The sequence below is a fragment of the Myxine glutinosa genome, chromosome 2 (assembly GCF_964187855.1).
Source record: "Myxine glutinosa chromosome 2, kmMyxGlut1.1, whole genome shotgun sequence".
Lineage (NCBI taxonomy): Eukaryota > Metazoa > Chordata > Myxini > Myxiniformes > Myxinidae > Myxine > Myxine glutinosa.
The window spans coordinates 189,437,652-189,453,354 of record NC_136262.1 but is presented as its reverse complement, the minus strand read 5'-3'; the positions used below and the strand labels follow the sequence as shown (position 1 = coordinate 189,453,354).

At 45.6% G+C, this 15,703-nt stretch overlaps 1 protein-coding gene across 2 annotated transcripts in view; it reads left to right on the top strand.

Annotated features, from left to right (window-relative positions):
* The window catches only part of LOC137420983 (G2/mitotic-specific cyclin-B2), a 39,090-nt gene extending 30,371 nt beyond the window's left edge, over window positions 1–8,719 (top strand). For both annotated transcript variants that reach the window (XM_068106573.2, XM_068106572.2), the window contains exon 9: window positions 8,191–8,719. In XM_068106573.2, coding sequence (XP_067962674.1) covers window positions 8,191–8,292 — 102 coding nt within the window. In that variant the 3' untranslated portion in view covers window positions 8,293–8,719. The remainder of the gene's footprint in view (window positions 1–8,190) is intronic.
* Window positions 8,720–15,703: the final 6,984 nt, after the last annotated feature.

Below are 15,703 nucleotides of genomic sequence, written 5' to 3'. Positions count from 1 at the left end.
CAGACTTGGCATTTAATATGGAATATTTTATTTTTTCTTGACTTGGGTTTACTTTCTGAACTCGGTCTATCAATCTGGTGAGTTTCTTTTACACTGCGGTGATTTATTTGTTAAAAGAACCATGTCACTGATTGTCTGTCGCAGCTAGAAGTCAATAACAGGATTATATCACAGGTGGCGTGACAAAATGTACGGACAGGTACATTTGACGATTGGCTTCACAATCGGATATATAAGGGTTGTTGCGTTCTGTATTAGTGGAAAACAACTGCTGCACGTCTACAAAAGTTATTGCCGCTTCCCCTGGAGATGGTCCGTCAACTCGACAATGCTGTTTGTCATTTAGTGGTGGCTTTACGAAATTCCGGCATGAAACAGCGTGCTATTGCTTGGCAGTATGGCATCACTCAAGGTCAGGTGTCAAATATCCTGAAACGAAATGCTCAGAGGGGTGTCCCTACTCCAACACCGAGGCCAGCACGTCCCCGCAGAACCACAAGGAGGGATGATCGCCAGCTGCACCGGTTAGTCCGCAATGGCCATACCAAGTCAGCTAATCGGCTTGGGGCTGAGTGGCAGCAACTGACAAATGTGCCTGTATCCAGAAGGCTAGTCAACCAACGACTGGTTCAAGCAGGCTATCGTGCCAGGCGTCCCCTGAGAAAGCCACGTCTGACCAGACAACACCGCCAGTGCCGATTGCAGTGGGCTAGAGAGCACCGTCAATGGCAGCCAGGACACTGGAATCGCATGATCTTCAGTGACGAGTCTAGATTTCTGGTGTATCGTCAAGATGGCCGCGTCCGAGTGCACAGACAAGTGCATGAAGCCGACAACGAAGTTTGTATAGTGCCAAGAGTCCAAGCTGGAGGTGGTGGGGTGACCGTTTGGGCTGCTTTTCATGCAGGGGGCAAAACTGACCTGGTTGTTCTGAAAGGAAATCTGAACCAGTTCAAGCACAGGGCCATTCTGGAAGAAACATTGCTTCCATTTGTTCGTGCAGCCTTTCGAAGAAACTTTGTTTTCCAAGATGACAATGCACGGCCTCATCGTGCTCACATGATCCAACACTTTCTTGCTGACCGTGGTGTAGAGCATATGGAGTGGCCTGCCATGTCCCCGGATATGAATCCGAAAGAACTTGTGGGCAAAATTAATGCGTCAAATCGACAATTTGGACCAGCAGCCTGCCTCTGTGTGTGAATTGCAGCAGGCTATTGTAACTGCATGGCAAGCGATTCCTGTCCAAACCTTGGCAAATCTCGTGAACAGCATGCCTCAACGTGTACGTGCTCTCCTGAATGCTCGTGGGGGTTACACGAAGTACTGAACTGTAATTTTACTGTCAGTAATCCCAGTCGTAATTTAACTTTCGTTTTTGTTAAAAAAAATTTTTTGGCTAATGTGCAAAATAGAGATACTTCTGGAAAACGCACTGAAGTTTAACACATTACTGTCCGTGAATTGAGTTCGATATCAGTTTACATCACTTTCAAGGATCAATTTATTGTCCCCCGTCGCTCAAGGGAGCGAAAGGGGGACTATGGCTTTCCCCTCCGTGCGGGCGTGCGTGCGAAGGACCGCATTCGAATTTGGTGTGGGTGCCACCCACGTCAAAATCCAAGATGGCCGCCGCCATGTATGTCTGAACCTTGTAACCTGCATATCTTGAAAAATAAGCAAAGTACCAACGTCTAATTTGGTGTGTGGGTGTATCTCGGCATAAGGAAGAACGCTATTGAAAATTGGGTCGCCACGTCAAAAGCCAAGATGGCCGCCGCTATGTATGTCTGATGCCATGTATGTCTGAACCTTGTAACCTGCATATCTTGAAAAATAAGCGAAGTACCAACTTCTAATCTGGTGTGGGTGTATCTAGGCATAAGGAAGAACGCTATTGAAAATTGGGTCGCCACGTCAAAATACAAGATGGCCACCACCATATATATGTCTGAACATTGTGAGCGAAATATCTTGAAAAATAAGCGAAGTGCCATCATCTAATCTGGTGTGTGGGTGTATCTATTGGGTCGCCACGTCAAAATCCAAGATGGCCGCCGCCATGTATGTCTGAACCTTGAGATGAATATCTTGAAAAATAAGCGAAGTACCAACTTGTAATCTGGTGTGGGTGTATCTCTGCATAAGGACGAACGCTATTGAAAATTGGGTCGCCACGTCCAAATCCAAGATGGCCGCCACCATATATGTCTGAACCTTGTGAGCGTAATATCTTGAAAAATAAGCAAAGCACCAACTTCTAATCTGGTGTTTGGGTGTATCTAGGCACAAGGAAGAACGCTATTGAAAATTGGGTCGCCATGTCAAAATCCAAGATGGCCACCGCCATGTATGTCTGAACCTTGTGAGCAGAATATCTTGAAAAATAAGCGAAGTACCAACTTCTAATCTGGTGTGTGGGTGTATCTAGGCATAAGGAAGAACGCTATTGAAAATTGGGTGGCCACGTCAAAATCCAATATAGCCACCTCCATGTGTGTCTGAACCTTGTGAGCGAAATATCATATCATAGCATGTTTTCTGCATCTTAAACTTTGTCAACTCATCACCACCGACGGGGGACCTAGGCGTAACGCTTGTTTGCTTTGAAATGTCAAATGTGGTTTTTGTTTCTTTTAAAGGTCACATTAACAAAATCTAGAATAATTTCAACATAATTCCAATGAACTTTTGGTTCTGTCATCTTGAAAAGTAAGTTCACCCCCACAAAAAAAAAAAAATCCATAGTGTGTGTGTGTGTGTGTGTGTGTGTGTGTGTGTGTGTGTGTGTGTGTGTGTGTGTGTGTGTGTGTGTGTGTGTGTGTGTGTGTGTGTGTGTGTGTGTGTGTGTGTGTGTGTGTGTGTGTGTGTGTGTGTGTGTGTGTGTGTGTGTGTGTGTGTGTGTGTGTGTGTGTGTGTGTGTGTGTGTGTGTGTGTGTGTGTATACAGTATATATATATATATATATATACTGAAACGCAAAAGAAACTTACCACCTTTGAAACCTTTAAATATCAACAATAACACTGCGTGTAGTAAATGTGTGAACTTATTTGTGGACAATAGTGTCCTCGCTGTCAGACAAAACGGTCACGGATGGTCACTTGAACCTTCAATGGTCACTTCATAGCACAGCTGTTGAACAGCCGTTTTGACTGTCACTGATTAGCCAAGGGGTACGGGATGATTTTAATGAGCTGCACGTGATGTCTTGATATTGGCTTTAAAAAGGCCAGTGCAAAATGGGCATTTTGACCGAAAGATTTGACCATTTTGACCAACTTCAAAAAGACCGAAAACACAAAAGAAACTTACCACCTTTGAAACCTTTAAATATCAACAATAACACTGCGTATAGTAAATGTGTGAACTTATTTGTGGACAATAGTGTCCTCACTGTCAGACAAAACGGTCACGGATGGTCACTTGAACCTTCAATGGTCACTTCATAGCACAGCTGTTGAACAGCCGTTTTGACTGTCAGTGATTAGCCAAGGGGTACGGGATGATTTTAATGAGCTGCACGTGATGTCTTGATATTGGCTTTAAAAAGGCCAGTGCAAAATGGGCATTTCAATCAACATGCCACGATTGTCAAGGGATCAACGGCAGCGTGCCCTGGGCATGCTGCAAGGCGGACTGAGCTACCGTGAGGTGGCATGTCGCCTTGGCTGTTCACACCAGACGATATCGGCTCTGGTGGACAGAGACACCCTCCACAACTCTGCAGATGACAGACCTCGATCAGGGAGGCCAAGAGTCACCACTGCAAGGCAGGACAGGCAGATGGTCCGAAGTCACCTGCGGGATCGATCCCATCCAGCATCCCGCACTGCGGCAGAAACTCCGGGGCATGCAAACCCACGGATCTCCAATGATACTGCACGAAGACGACTGCATGACTATGGTCTGACTGCCAGAAGACCATACAGAGGCCCCGTGATGACGGTTGCCCATCGCCGCAACCGTCAGAGATGGTGCCAGCAGCATCAGCGGTGGACCTTGGCGCAGTGGAACGAGGTCGCTTTCAGCGATGAGTCAAGGTTCTGAGTGGACAGTCCTGATGGGCGTGAGCGTGTCTGGAGAAGAACTGGCGAGCGATATGCCGATTGTTGCGTGCGTCAAGCCAACAGGTGGGGTGGCCCAAGTGTGATGGTGTGGGCCGCCATATCAGGCCGGTACAGGACGCCACTGGTGGTTGTGGATGGGAATCTTAACACCCAGCGGTATGTGGATAACATCCTTCGACCTCATCTGCTGCCATTCCTGCTAGACCACCCAGAACTGAGAACCTTTCAGCATGACAACGCTCGTCCCCATGCTGCTCGCTTTACCACTGCATTTCTCCAAGGCGAAAACATCAACACCATGCAGTGGCCTGCGCTCTCCCCTGACCTGAATCCCATAGAGCACCTGTGGGATGAGCTTGGGAGACGCGTAGTTGGCAGGGCCAGGACACGGGCAGAGCTGCTTCAGACATTGAGGACTGAGTGGGACAGAATCCAGCAGCAATCCATCCAAAGACTGGTAGGCAGTATACGCCGACGATGCACTGCCTGTATCCAAAACAATGGTGGCCATACACGCGATTGAAAGGGGACTGACATTGCACCCTGTGCTGTTCTGTACTGTAGAACAAACTGATGAGATGGTGTATCTTGGTCAAAAACTTGACATGTCATCAATAAAATGCCAATGTTTCAATTAGCAATTGTTGGTTTGTTTTATTTTGAACTGTTACAATTTTATTACATTTCAAACAAGTGGTAAGTTTCTTTTGCGTTTTCAGTCTTTTTGAAGTTGGTCAAAATGGTCAAAATGGTCAAATTTTTAGGTCAAAATGCCCATTTTGCACTGGTCTTTTTAAAGCCAATATCAAGACATCACGTGCAGCTCATTAAAATCATCCCGTACCCCTTGGCTAATCACTGACAGTCAAAACGGCTGTTCAACAGCTGTGCAATGAAGTGACCATTGAAGGTTCAAGTGACCATCCGTGACCGTTTGGTCTGACAGTGAGGACACTATTGTCCACAAATAAGTTCACATATTTACTATACGCAGTGTTATTGTTGATATTTAAAGGTTTCAAAGGTGGTAAGTTTCTTTTGTGTTTTCGGTCTTTTTGAAGTTGGTCAAAATGGTCAAATCTTTCGGTCAAAATGCCCATTTTGCACTGGCCTTTTTAAAGCCAATATCAAGACATCACGTGCAGCTCATTAAAATCATCCCGTACCCCTTGGCTAATCACTGACAGTCAAAACGGCTGTTCAACAGCTGTGCTATGAAGTGACCATTGAAGGTTCAAGTGACCATCCGTGACCGTTTTGTCTGACAGCGAGGACACTATTGTCCACAAATAAGTTCACACATTTACTACACGCAGTGTTATTGATATTTAAAGGTTTCAAAGGTGGTAAGTTTCTTTTGCGTTTCAGTATATATATATATATATATATATATATATACAGTGGAACCTTGACTTACGAGTGCACCAACTTACGAGTTTTCCGAGATACGAGCCGTCGCTCGGGCGGTTTATTGCTTTGAGATGCGAGCCGAGATCTGAGTTACGAGCTTACGCCACCCGCCACCAGGTGGGTTCCGGTCACGTGGTTATCTTGCCGTGCAAGCATATCTGCCGTATATCGCTGCTGTTTTGTTTTCGCATGTTGGTTATTTTGGAGCTTACGCCAGCCGCCACCAGGTGGGTTCCGGTCACGTGGTTATCTTGCCGTGCAAGCATATCTGCCGTATATCGCTGCTGTTTTGTTTTCGCATGTTGGTTATTTTGGAGCTTACGCCAGCCGCCACCAGGTGGGTTCCGGTCACGTGGTTATCTTGCCGTGCAAGCATATCTGCCGTATATCGCTGCTGTTTTGTTTTCACATGTTGGTTATTTTGGAAAATTTCTTAGTTTTAACCATGGGTCCTAAGTAATTGAGTGCCAAGGGCAGTACTGAGAAGAAGAAGAGGATGATGTGCTTGGATATAAAACACGCAATCGTCGAAAAACATGAGCGAGGTGTGCGTGTTGTCGACTTGGTGAGGCAGATGTGAAGGCAGCTGAAGATTTTATTATAACTTTTGCCGAACTGATAGAAGCCGAACGATACATCCCCCAGCAAATCTTCAACTGTGACGAGACAGGGCTCTTCTGGAAAAAGATGCCGAGGAGGACGTATATAACGGCAGAGGAGAAGAGCATGCCAGGCCACAACTTGTTCAGAGTGCCGGCGATAGCTCGCCTTCTCTTTGTGGAAGACACGGTGAGATCCTTAACATCCAACAACTAATGGGACGCAAACGGGGCGCCCAGTTTAGCGGTACATACATTACATTGATGAATCACCCTGCCTGTGAAACACCGACATGACAGGTTATAGCTGGGTCGGGATTCAAACCCAGGCTGGACAGTTTAGAGTCAAGTGTGCGTACCTCCAGTCCAGGCCATCCTGCCAACTTGTATGCTGCATACAGGTGAAATATAAAGCGCGAGATATTTTTATATATACTGCATATTTAAAAAAAAATTGGTGTGGTTTTTGGCGGGCTGGAACGGATTAATAGCATTTCAATGCATTTTAATGGGGAAATTTGATTTGAGAAACGAGCAAATTGAGTTACGAGCTCGGTCACAGAACGAATTAAACTCGTAAGTCAAGGTTCCACTGTATATATATATATATATATATATATATATATATATATATATATATATATATATATATATATATATATATATATATATATATATCTATCTATAATTCCAGTAATCTCTGTGTGTGTGTATGTGTGTATGTCTGTGTGTTTGTCTGTGACCGCTGTTTCTCGACAACCACGGGTCCGATATACTTGAAACTTGCCAGGTATATTGCTGGGGACCCGAGGATGTGCCTTTTCAAGGTTTCATATTAATCGGACAAGTAGTTACCGAGCTATGGCGATTTCTTTACCAAACTCCGCAAGCCGTTCGCTTTGGACCAAACCATTTCATGTAAATAGAGGGGGGGGGGGGGGGGGGGGGATTGTCACCGTACTCGCAAGCCGTTCGCTTTCCGTTCACGCAAGCCGTTCGCTGGACCAAACCATTTCATGTAAATAGAGGGGGGGGGGGATATAATTTTATGCTTATGCACGGGCACGTCCGGGCACGGGCACGGGTACCGGCACGGGATATATAGTACGGGCATGCCCTAGTATCTATAATTCCAGTAGTGTGTGTGTGTGTGTGTGTGTGTGTGTGTGTGTGTGTGTGTGTGTGTGTGTGTGTGTGTGTGTGTGTGTGTGTGTGTGTGTGTGTGTGTGTGTGTGTGTGTGTGTGTATGTGTGTTTGTCTGTGACCGCTGTTTCTCGACAACCATGGGTCCGATATACTTGAAACTTGCCAGGTATATTGCTGGGGACCCGAGGATGTGCCTTTTAAAGGTTTCATATTAATCGGACAAGTGGTTACCGAGCTATGTCCAAAAAACGATTCAACCAATCAGAGAGCAGCGAGTTATCACGTGTGCCGAACGTGGCGAACAGACTCTGCCTCGGACGGCACATTTGAGAGCGTATTCATTTATTTCACGTTGGCAAACTATGTTGGCGTTAAAGTATGTTTTAAAACTAATTAAAACTAATTTGCGATTCTTTCGCTTTCCTGCGCGTTTGTGCACGCTATGGCGATTTCTTTACCAAACTCCGCAAGCCGTTCGCTTTGGACCAAACCATTTCATGTAAATAGAGGGGGGGGGGGGGGATTGTCACCGTACTCGCAAGCCGTTCGCTTTGGACCAAACCATTCCATGTAAATAGAGGGGGGGGATTGTCACCGTACTCGCAAGCCGTTCGCTTTGGACCAAACCATTTCATGTAAATAGAGGGGGGGGATATAATTTTAGATATATATATAGTACGGGCATGCCCTAGTATATACAATTGATGATGATTATCTATTGTAATTGGTTACTTTTGTTGTTCGAAACTGCCTTGGAAAAACGTCAAGACAAGCCATGTTAACACTGATTTTGCTCAAGGTGGTAAACTTTCTTGGAGGTGGACATATGTCTCCAACCTTTTTCCTAAGTCAAAGGACATACAAGTTAGTCTTTTGGTTGAGATTGTTTAAGTAACGACGGAATGTATCACGGTCACAGACACCAAATTGTGTATTTGAGCATGATTGCTTTCCTTCCCTTTTAGGCTGTGAAGAACAAGTATACAAGTAGCAAGTTCATGAAAATCAGCACAAATACCTCCTTGCAGTGTCAATTGGTTAAGGACCTGGCGCAGCAGCTGTCATAAGATTGGGAGGTGTGATAGGGTAATTCATTTGGAAAGATCGATTTAACTTTCTCCCATAGCTGTGACATTGTAAATACTTTGTATAAAACTTGCTTAAATGCTCATCTTTTTATGTAACTATAATTTTGAGGTTGTGCGTTTTAATCTTTTGTAAATGTAATTCCGAATAAAGCAAGACCTCCCTTTACTCCATGTTTTGTGGTTCAAGTAAATTGGCATCTGCTTGCTTTTCCCAGAATTTCATTGATAAATCGGTTGGTGTGGGTTTTATATCATCCTACAAGTTCCTCTTTTTTTTTTTTATTGATGGTTTTTTTTTGTTTTGTTTTTTCCAAAATGTTGTACTAAAATTGAATGTGACCCACTTAAGGTGCAACTCATTTACTTTAACTTTTAATAAAAGTGAGATTCGTCTGTTCTCCCTGGACCACAGTTGCTCATGTTGCTCATGTCAATGTTGCTGGTGAAGAACCAACCTTTGTACTTGGTTCTGTTGAGGTAGGAATTTTCCCAATACTGGTGCTCTATTGGCCTATGCTGGTGAAAAGTGGAAGTTGATTATTGGGTACTATAATCGTGCATTAATTTTGTTGTGCCTAAAGCACGACGGTGGTGGCTTTACTCGTGATTATAAACCGCCATAGTGCCCTTTCTACAGTATTTAACTTATTTTATTATGAAGTCATACAATTTGGCCATAGCCTATAAGCAAATGGTAATAGCCAAAAACAAAAAATGGTAATCTATTGCCCAAACTTCCGCCTCCGGTTCCCCTGGCGTGGAAGCGTACTTTGATCTCTCCACGTCGTCAAAGTGTAAGTATTGTCTCATTCGTGTCTTCGTCAAATTTCCACTGGTTATTTTATTGTTACTGCGTGTTTCTAGTTGGTCTTGGTTTGTAATTTGTGCAAACTTGGGTGTAATTGTTTTCTGTTCGCACCGAGTGTGGCATGGTACCTTGAGGCTTCCCTCTCCCCTTTGGTGTTTTGTGAATTTAAGTTCTTTCCTTCGTTGTATTTGCTCTTTGATTTTTCTCTTCTCCCCCTAACTTCCCCGAACATCTTATCCTTTGTCGAACGTTTAAAAAATATAAAAAAATTCCTTCTTTGTGGGCCTTGCCCATGTGTGCTGATGTCTTTCCCCACCCCCTTTATCTCCTTTTCTTCCATCTCTTCCATCTCCAGCCGATACTTGCCTTTCCAATTTTCGTTTCCACCATATTCGTTCAACCTTTTCTCCTTTCTTAGATCCATGCCCTCACTTCAGGGAATTTTCCCAGATTGTTTTTCAGTTTTCTTTAAATATTATTTAAATATGCTTAAACTTTCCCCTGCAGTGTTTTATTCAGTGGTTCATTACAACACGCTGTTTTTCTTCCTAAAAAGGCTTTTTTTTCGGTTTATTTATTTTATTTAAATTTTCTCATTCCATTTCAAAAAAAAAATTGTCTTAGTCCTTCCTTTCGACATTCTCGAAACACCTTCATTGAACCCCTCTATTGTTTTCAAACTGATCTGACTTGAAAATCACAAACAGTTTGTAATGTTCGTTTGTCATTAATCGTCCACTTTCCAAACTCTCCCCTCACCCCTCCCCTTCTAAACTTCCCCCTTTCAATTCTCCCCCCCCATTGCCCCTCCCCTCCTAAACTTGCCCCTTCCCTTAACTCTCCCCCTCGTCTCCTCCCTCAATCTCCCCCACCCCTTAAACTCGTCTCTCCCCCCCCCCCCAAAACTCGTCTCTCTCCCCCCCCCCCCAAAACTCGTCTCTCCTCCCCTTCAAAACTCGTCTCCTCCCCTTCAAAACTCGTCTCCCCCCCCCCCCTCAAAACTAATCCCTCATCTCTCCTCCTCCCCCTTCAGAACTTCATGACCCCTCCCCTTTATACTCTACAATCACCCCCTTTGGCTTTATACTCAACCATCACCCCCTTTATACTCTACCATCACCCCTCTCCTTCAAAACTCCCCTCATCCCTCAGGTTCAAAACTCACCCCCCCCCCCCCTCCTCACCACCTCTCCTTCAAAACTACCTCCTCACTACCTCTTTCAAAACTACCTCCTCACTACCTCCTTCAAAACTACCTCACTACTCATCCTTCAAAACTACCCCTCACCACCCCTCATCCTTCAAAACTACCTCCTCACCACCTCTCCTTTAAAACTCTCCCCTCACCACCTCCTTCAAAGCTCCCCCTCATCACCTCATTCAAGGGTCTCCTTCCCACTTCCTCTCCCTTCCATCATATACCTCTACGCCCTCCAAACTTCTACTTTGCACTGCTCCCCCCTCCCCTCAAACAACACCTCACTGTGCCTCATCCCTTCATCAAACCTTTTGTCTCTCCTCATCCTTCCCTTTCTCCTAACTCTTCTGCAATCTGACACACTATCAACAGCTCTCCCTACCTCCTCCTCCCACTCCTCATCTTACCTTCCCTCTTCGTTAACGGTATGGACCTCAAACATCCGGGGCCTTCGCTCAAACCTGATTGATCTCTCCCTACAGGTTGCTTCTGACAAACCAGATGCAATCTGCTTAACTTTCCTCCTTCAAGATGTCTCGGATTCCTTTATCTCTTCCTGGTGACTCCCTCCTCCGGTATGATAGACCTGAGCCTCGTCCTCGTCCTGGTGGTGGGGTGGCTATCTTTATCAAAAACTCTTCCTCGCTCTAATTGGTTTAAAATACCTTTAGTCAGTGCAGTATACCGTTGATTGTGCCAGGGGTATTGCCCCTATGTTTATCTTTGCCGGTGGTCTTGGGGAGGAGGATCGAATAATGATGCCAATCCTCTATGTAAATGCATATCGTGTAGCGCTGCCTCCAGGTAGGAGGGTAATACAAGTCACTACTCGTGGCAGTGCAGTATTCATGTCTCCACACTTTCCGCCGCTGAGTTAGTTCGGCCCCCAAGAGAAATCTATTCTAATCTGCTTCAGCCAAATACCTTGTACACCATGCGAAGGACTTCTTTGGTCCATAATGCTTAGTCTGCACCTTGAAGTAGCTGGCTGCTCACGAGACGTCGTGTCACATGGGCAGCTCAATAATCACGTCACTGAATGCACTAAACCTGGTAATGACGGAGGTAGACAGGTGAGTTTGTAATGTAGTATTGATAGAGCGCATGGTCTTGTGCTTCAAAGTTCCTTGCATGTATATCTTTGTGTCCTCATGGAGACAAACTGAACCCGATGTAAAAGTCTTGGTCTTGGAATTACATCTGTTTTGATAGCTTTGAATTCTGCTGTTGGCGATGCACCTGTCCACCTTCGAATGCAATTGTTTACCTGTGATTGCTTGAGCTCTGGTCCTCGCTTCTTTTGGATTAGATAATTCCAAAATCGTTGGCTTGTTTTCATGAAATTGTGCACGCCGTAACTTTTTATCTCGAGTGTGTTTGATGGACGATCGGTCTATGAATGTTTTTGGTTGCGGAAGGACTTTGTCTGCAAGCTGAAGCGCGTCATGCAAAAGCAGACCATCACGTGGTCGTTATTTGGCCTGCGCTTTTCCCAGTGCCGACACAGCGTACGCTCTTTTGATAACTCGATTATGTTCAGGTGATGTACAGTGTAGATGGTTGTTGAAGTGCAGGCAAGCATACCTGAAAGTGCTGGTGTAACCAGTAGATGGTGTGTGACACCGATAAAGGTTGTTTTCCACATTTTTGCAATGCATCCTATCATCTGTACAACATGTATATCGTCCGTGGTCTTGACATTCTGGTGTCCACGTCGTCGTCTTCTTCCTCTTCGTTCGTGCAGCACAAGACCGTGCGGTTGCGTCATTGGCCGAGGGTGCGGCTGGGCCGCTGATGCAATGCCCTCTGCTGGATATGGCAGGAATTTGTAGTTTGGCCATGGTGTCCAGCGATAGCTCGTCTATTCTTCCCAAAGGACACTGTTGGATCTTTAACGTCGACCGATGGATCCTGGCAGATGGGACTCCTGTTTATTGTCCATCCGAGGGACTGCAGACATTGATTCACCCTGCCTGTGAAACACCGGGATGACAGCTTATAACCGAGTCGGGATTCTAACCCAGGGTTGACAGCTTCGAGGAGAAGGTGCGTGTGTCACGGCCAATCCTGCCAGCCCAGTATGGACCCTCCCTGATGAAGACTATGTCCGATCAAAACGTTAAAATGAACTTCTTTGTTCATTTTGCATTTCAAGGGATTCTCTGAATGTCCTGGGATTAGTACATTTATTTTGCATGTAATTGTGCCGCTTACGACTCTCCCAGTTCCTACCTTTGCTTTATTTCCGTACCGATCGACTGAACCCATTTGCAATGCCATTTCTGGTCGTCATGCCCGATTCGCTTGTGCCACAGGTGGTGGGGACGAGTACTATTCCACACGAGGTGCAGAAAGTGCAGTGCCACAAGACAAACACTAGACATTGTTGTAATAATCACTGATACAACATTGTCTCAGAGTAGAGTTTAATCGTCATCGATCTCAGACAGCATCTAAAGAGAGAACCAGCACTCATAGTATTAGTGTTACTACAGAAACATATAGGTGCATACAGGTGATATCTAGTCAAGCGAGAATGCAGCGCACAATGCAGAATCCTTACCATTCTACGGAAGCCCGGAGGTGCTAGAGTTGCATGGCACAGAACTACCTTCTGCGCTGAACGGCAGTCTCTTTTATAGGAGTCGTGTAGTCAGGGGCGCTGTAAGGGGGGGGGAAAGTTCGGATGATTCCAGGGGCCCTAAAAATTATTAGAACATTAGGTAAACATTCTCAATATTAAATATTCTCAATATAATATTAACCAGGCTTTGCAGTCTTGCCCTTCTGTCCATTGAAACTCAGTTGGCTAGAAAGCTGGACTTCAAAGTCTTGATCAGTGACTTTGCCAGCAACAAGGTTCGGCACTGGGCTCTTGGTGTGTGAGGCTGAGCAAGGACCAGTCATAACTAAATGGCATGGATATTGGATCACTACACTTGGTATGTATACTCTGCTGCTGATTTTATTATTTTATTTGTTATATCATTCTATAGATAATGTTAATTTATTTTAATTGAAGAGGTTAATGTATGTTGTAATTCTTACCATTAAAATTACATTTAGACTAAAAGATGGCCTTCAGCACTTTTTGTGTGGGTATCAGTCTTGCATCAAATAGTGAATTCCATAGTGTGCAGAAATGTAAACATTGCTTCAACCTGGAAAAAATGTCGGGGAAAAAATGTGCGCGCGTGCTTCATAGGGGCCCATTGTGATTGTGATATCTTTTCATGGGGCCCAAAATCCCTGGCGGCGCCCCTGCGCGTAGTGGCAATGAGTACAATAACACCAGGGTCGTAACTTAGATGACAATTTCAACACAGACATAAGCAGCATCCTGGGAGAAGCCATTCGGCGCATCCACAACGGGGAGTCCATGTCTTGTATACTGAATCGAGGCTCGTGAAAGAGCTAACATTTATTTCACAAACAAATCAACCAGACAAACAAAATATACAAAAAGAGGGAGCGGAAGACAAGATGGGGAGAGAAGGGGAAGCACACAACCACAACATTTGAGAGCAGGGAGAAGTGTGGGAGGGAGAGGGCTTGGGGGGAGGAGGCGTGAGAAGGGGGGGGGGGGGGCGGGGAGAGGTATAAAACACAAGGGGACCGAAATTAGCGGGGGTAGAAAAGATCAAGGTTTTGGATGGGGGAGGATAAGAGATGGTGGTGAACAGCTGTTTTAAAGACCTGGAGGGTGGAGTGGGATTGAAGAGAGTGATGGAGTTTGTTCCAGAGGCGGGAGAAAAGAGGAATGAAGGAGTGAAGGTGAGCAGAAAGTCTTGATTTTGGCAGTTTAACCATAAGAGGGTTGCAGGCAGATCTTGTGCGACCTGTAGGAATATCTGGGGGACAGAGCCCAGAGAGAGCTGGGGGGGGGGGGGGGCAAGGCCAGAGAGGAGTCGGTAGAAGACGGAAAGACCACCAACCTGCCTGCAGTGAGAGTGAAAGGCCCTTGGAGTTAGCTTCATCGCGGGAGATTCCAATGATTCTGAACGCTTTGGTTTCAACAGCGTGAAGATGAGATAGGTGTGAGGCAGGAGCACCAGAGCAGAGGGGAGAGCAGAAATCCATAGAGCTGCGGATGAAAGCCTTGTATGTGGTGAGGAGCTCAGGTGTGCCACGGAAGGACTTCGCACGATGGAGGATGCCCAGTCGGCAACTGGCTTTGGAGGCCAGATTTGAAATGTGGTTTTCCCAGGAAAGATCATGGCAAATAGTGAGACCCAAAAGCTTGAGTGACAGAACTTCTTGGAGAGGATTATTCAGAAAGTGGATGGGAGGGTTGTCCAGTCGGTCTTTTCGGAGAGACATCGTAAGAGTGAGATTTATCAGGATTGAAAGACATGTTCCATTTGTTTGCCCAGTCTGTGATTTTGTCCAGGTCTGCAGAGAGTGAGGAGGCTGCAAACTGCCGATCTGAGGGATGAGGAATGGAGCGACAGAGTAGAGTCGTCAGCAAAGAGATAGAGAGGATTTTCAAGAGTCAGAGAGATCATTGATGAAGACCAGAAAAAGCGCCGGGCCCAGAACACTACCTTGGGGAACTCCAGCCTGAACAGAAAGAGGAGATGAGAGAAACCCATTCAGGGCCACACGTTGACTACGACCAGAGAGGAAGTCCGCCAGCCATGCGTGGAGATTTCCATGGATACCAAAGGAGGAGAGTTTGGTGAGCAGAGCAGGGTGCCAGACCGTATCGAAGGCACGTGAAATGTCAAGGGAGACAGCTCTAATTTCCTGTTTGGCGTTAAGGACCTCCATCCATTGTTGAGAAAGCAGAAGCAGCATGTCCAGAGTAGAGTGACCAGGTCTGAAACCAAATTGATGATCAGAGATCAAGCCATTGGAGAAGAGGAAAGATTTCATATCTGAAGCAATGATGGATTCCATGACTTTGCTGATAATTGGGAGAAGGCTGATTGGTCTGTAGTTGCTAGGATCTGTTTTTGCACCTTTTTTGTGCAAAGCGGTGATGTTGACTGATTTCCAAGCAGATGGCAGATGACCTTGAGCAAAAGAGAGGGTGAAGAGAACAGAAAGAGGGAGTGAAAGAGCGGAAGAACATGATTTGAAGACCCGTGGGCTGATGCCGTCAGGACCAGTTGCAGAATCAGAGTCGAGGGTTGACAGAAACTTTTCCACCTTGTCAGGAGGAAAGGACACAGAGTCCAGGAGCAGCTGGGTACGACTGGGTATGGTGGGTACAGAGAGGGATGGGTTTGGGACACAAGATTTAGAGGCAAACACAGAGTTGAGGCATTCAGCTTTTTCACGTGCGGAGTCAGCCGTTAAGCCGTTTGAGGTGAGGGAGGGGATGGAGGGGGAACAAATACCAGAAACAGATTTGACCAGACGCCACCAGGATTTGGAAGAGG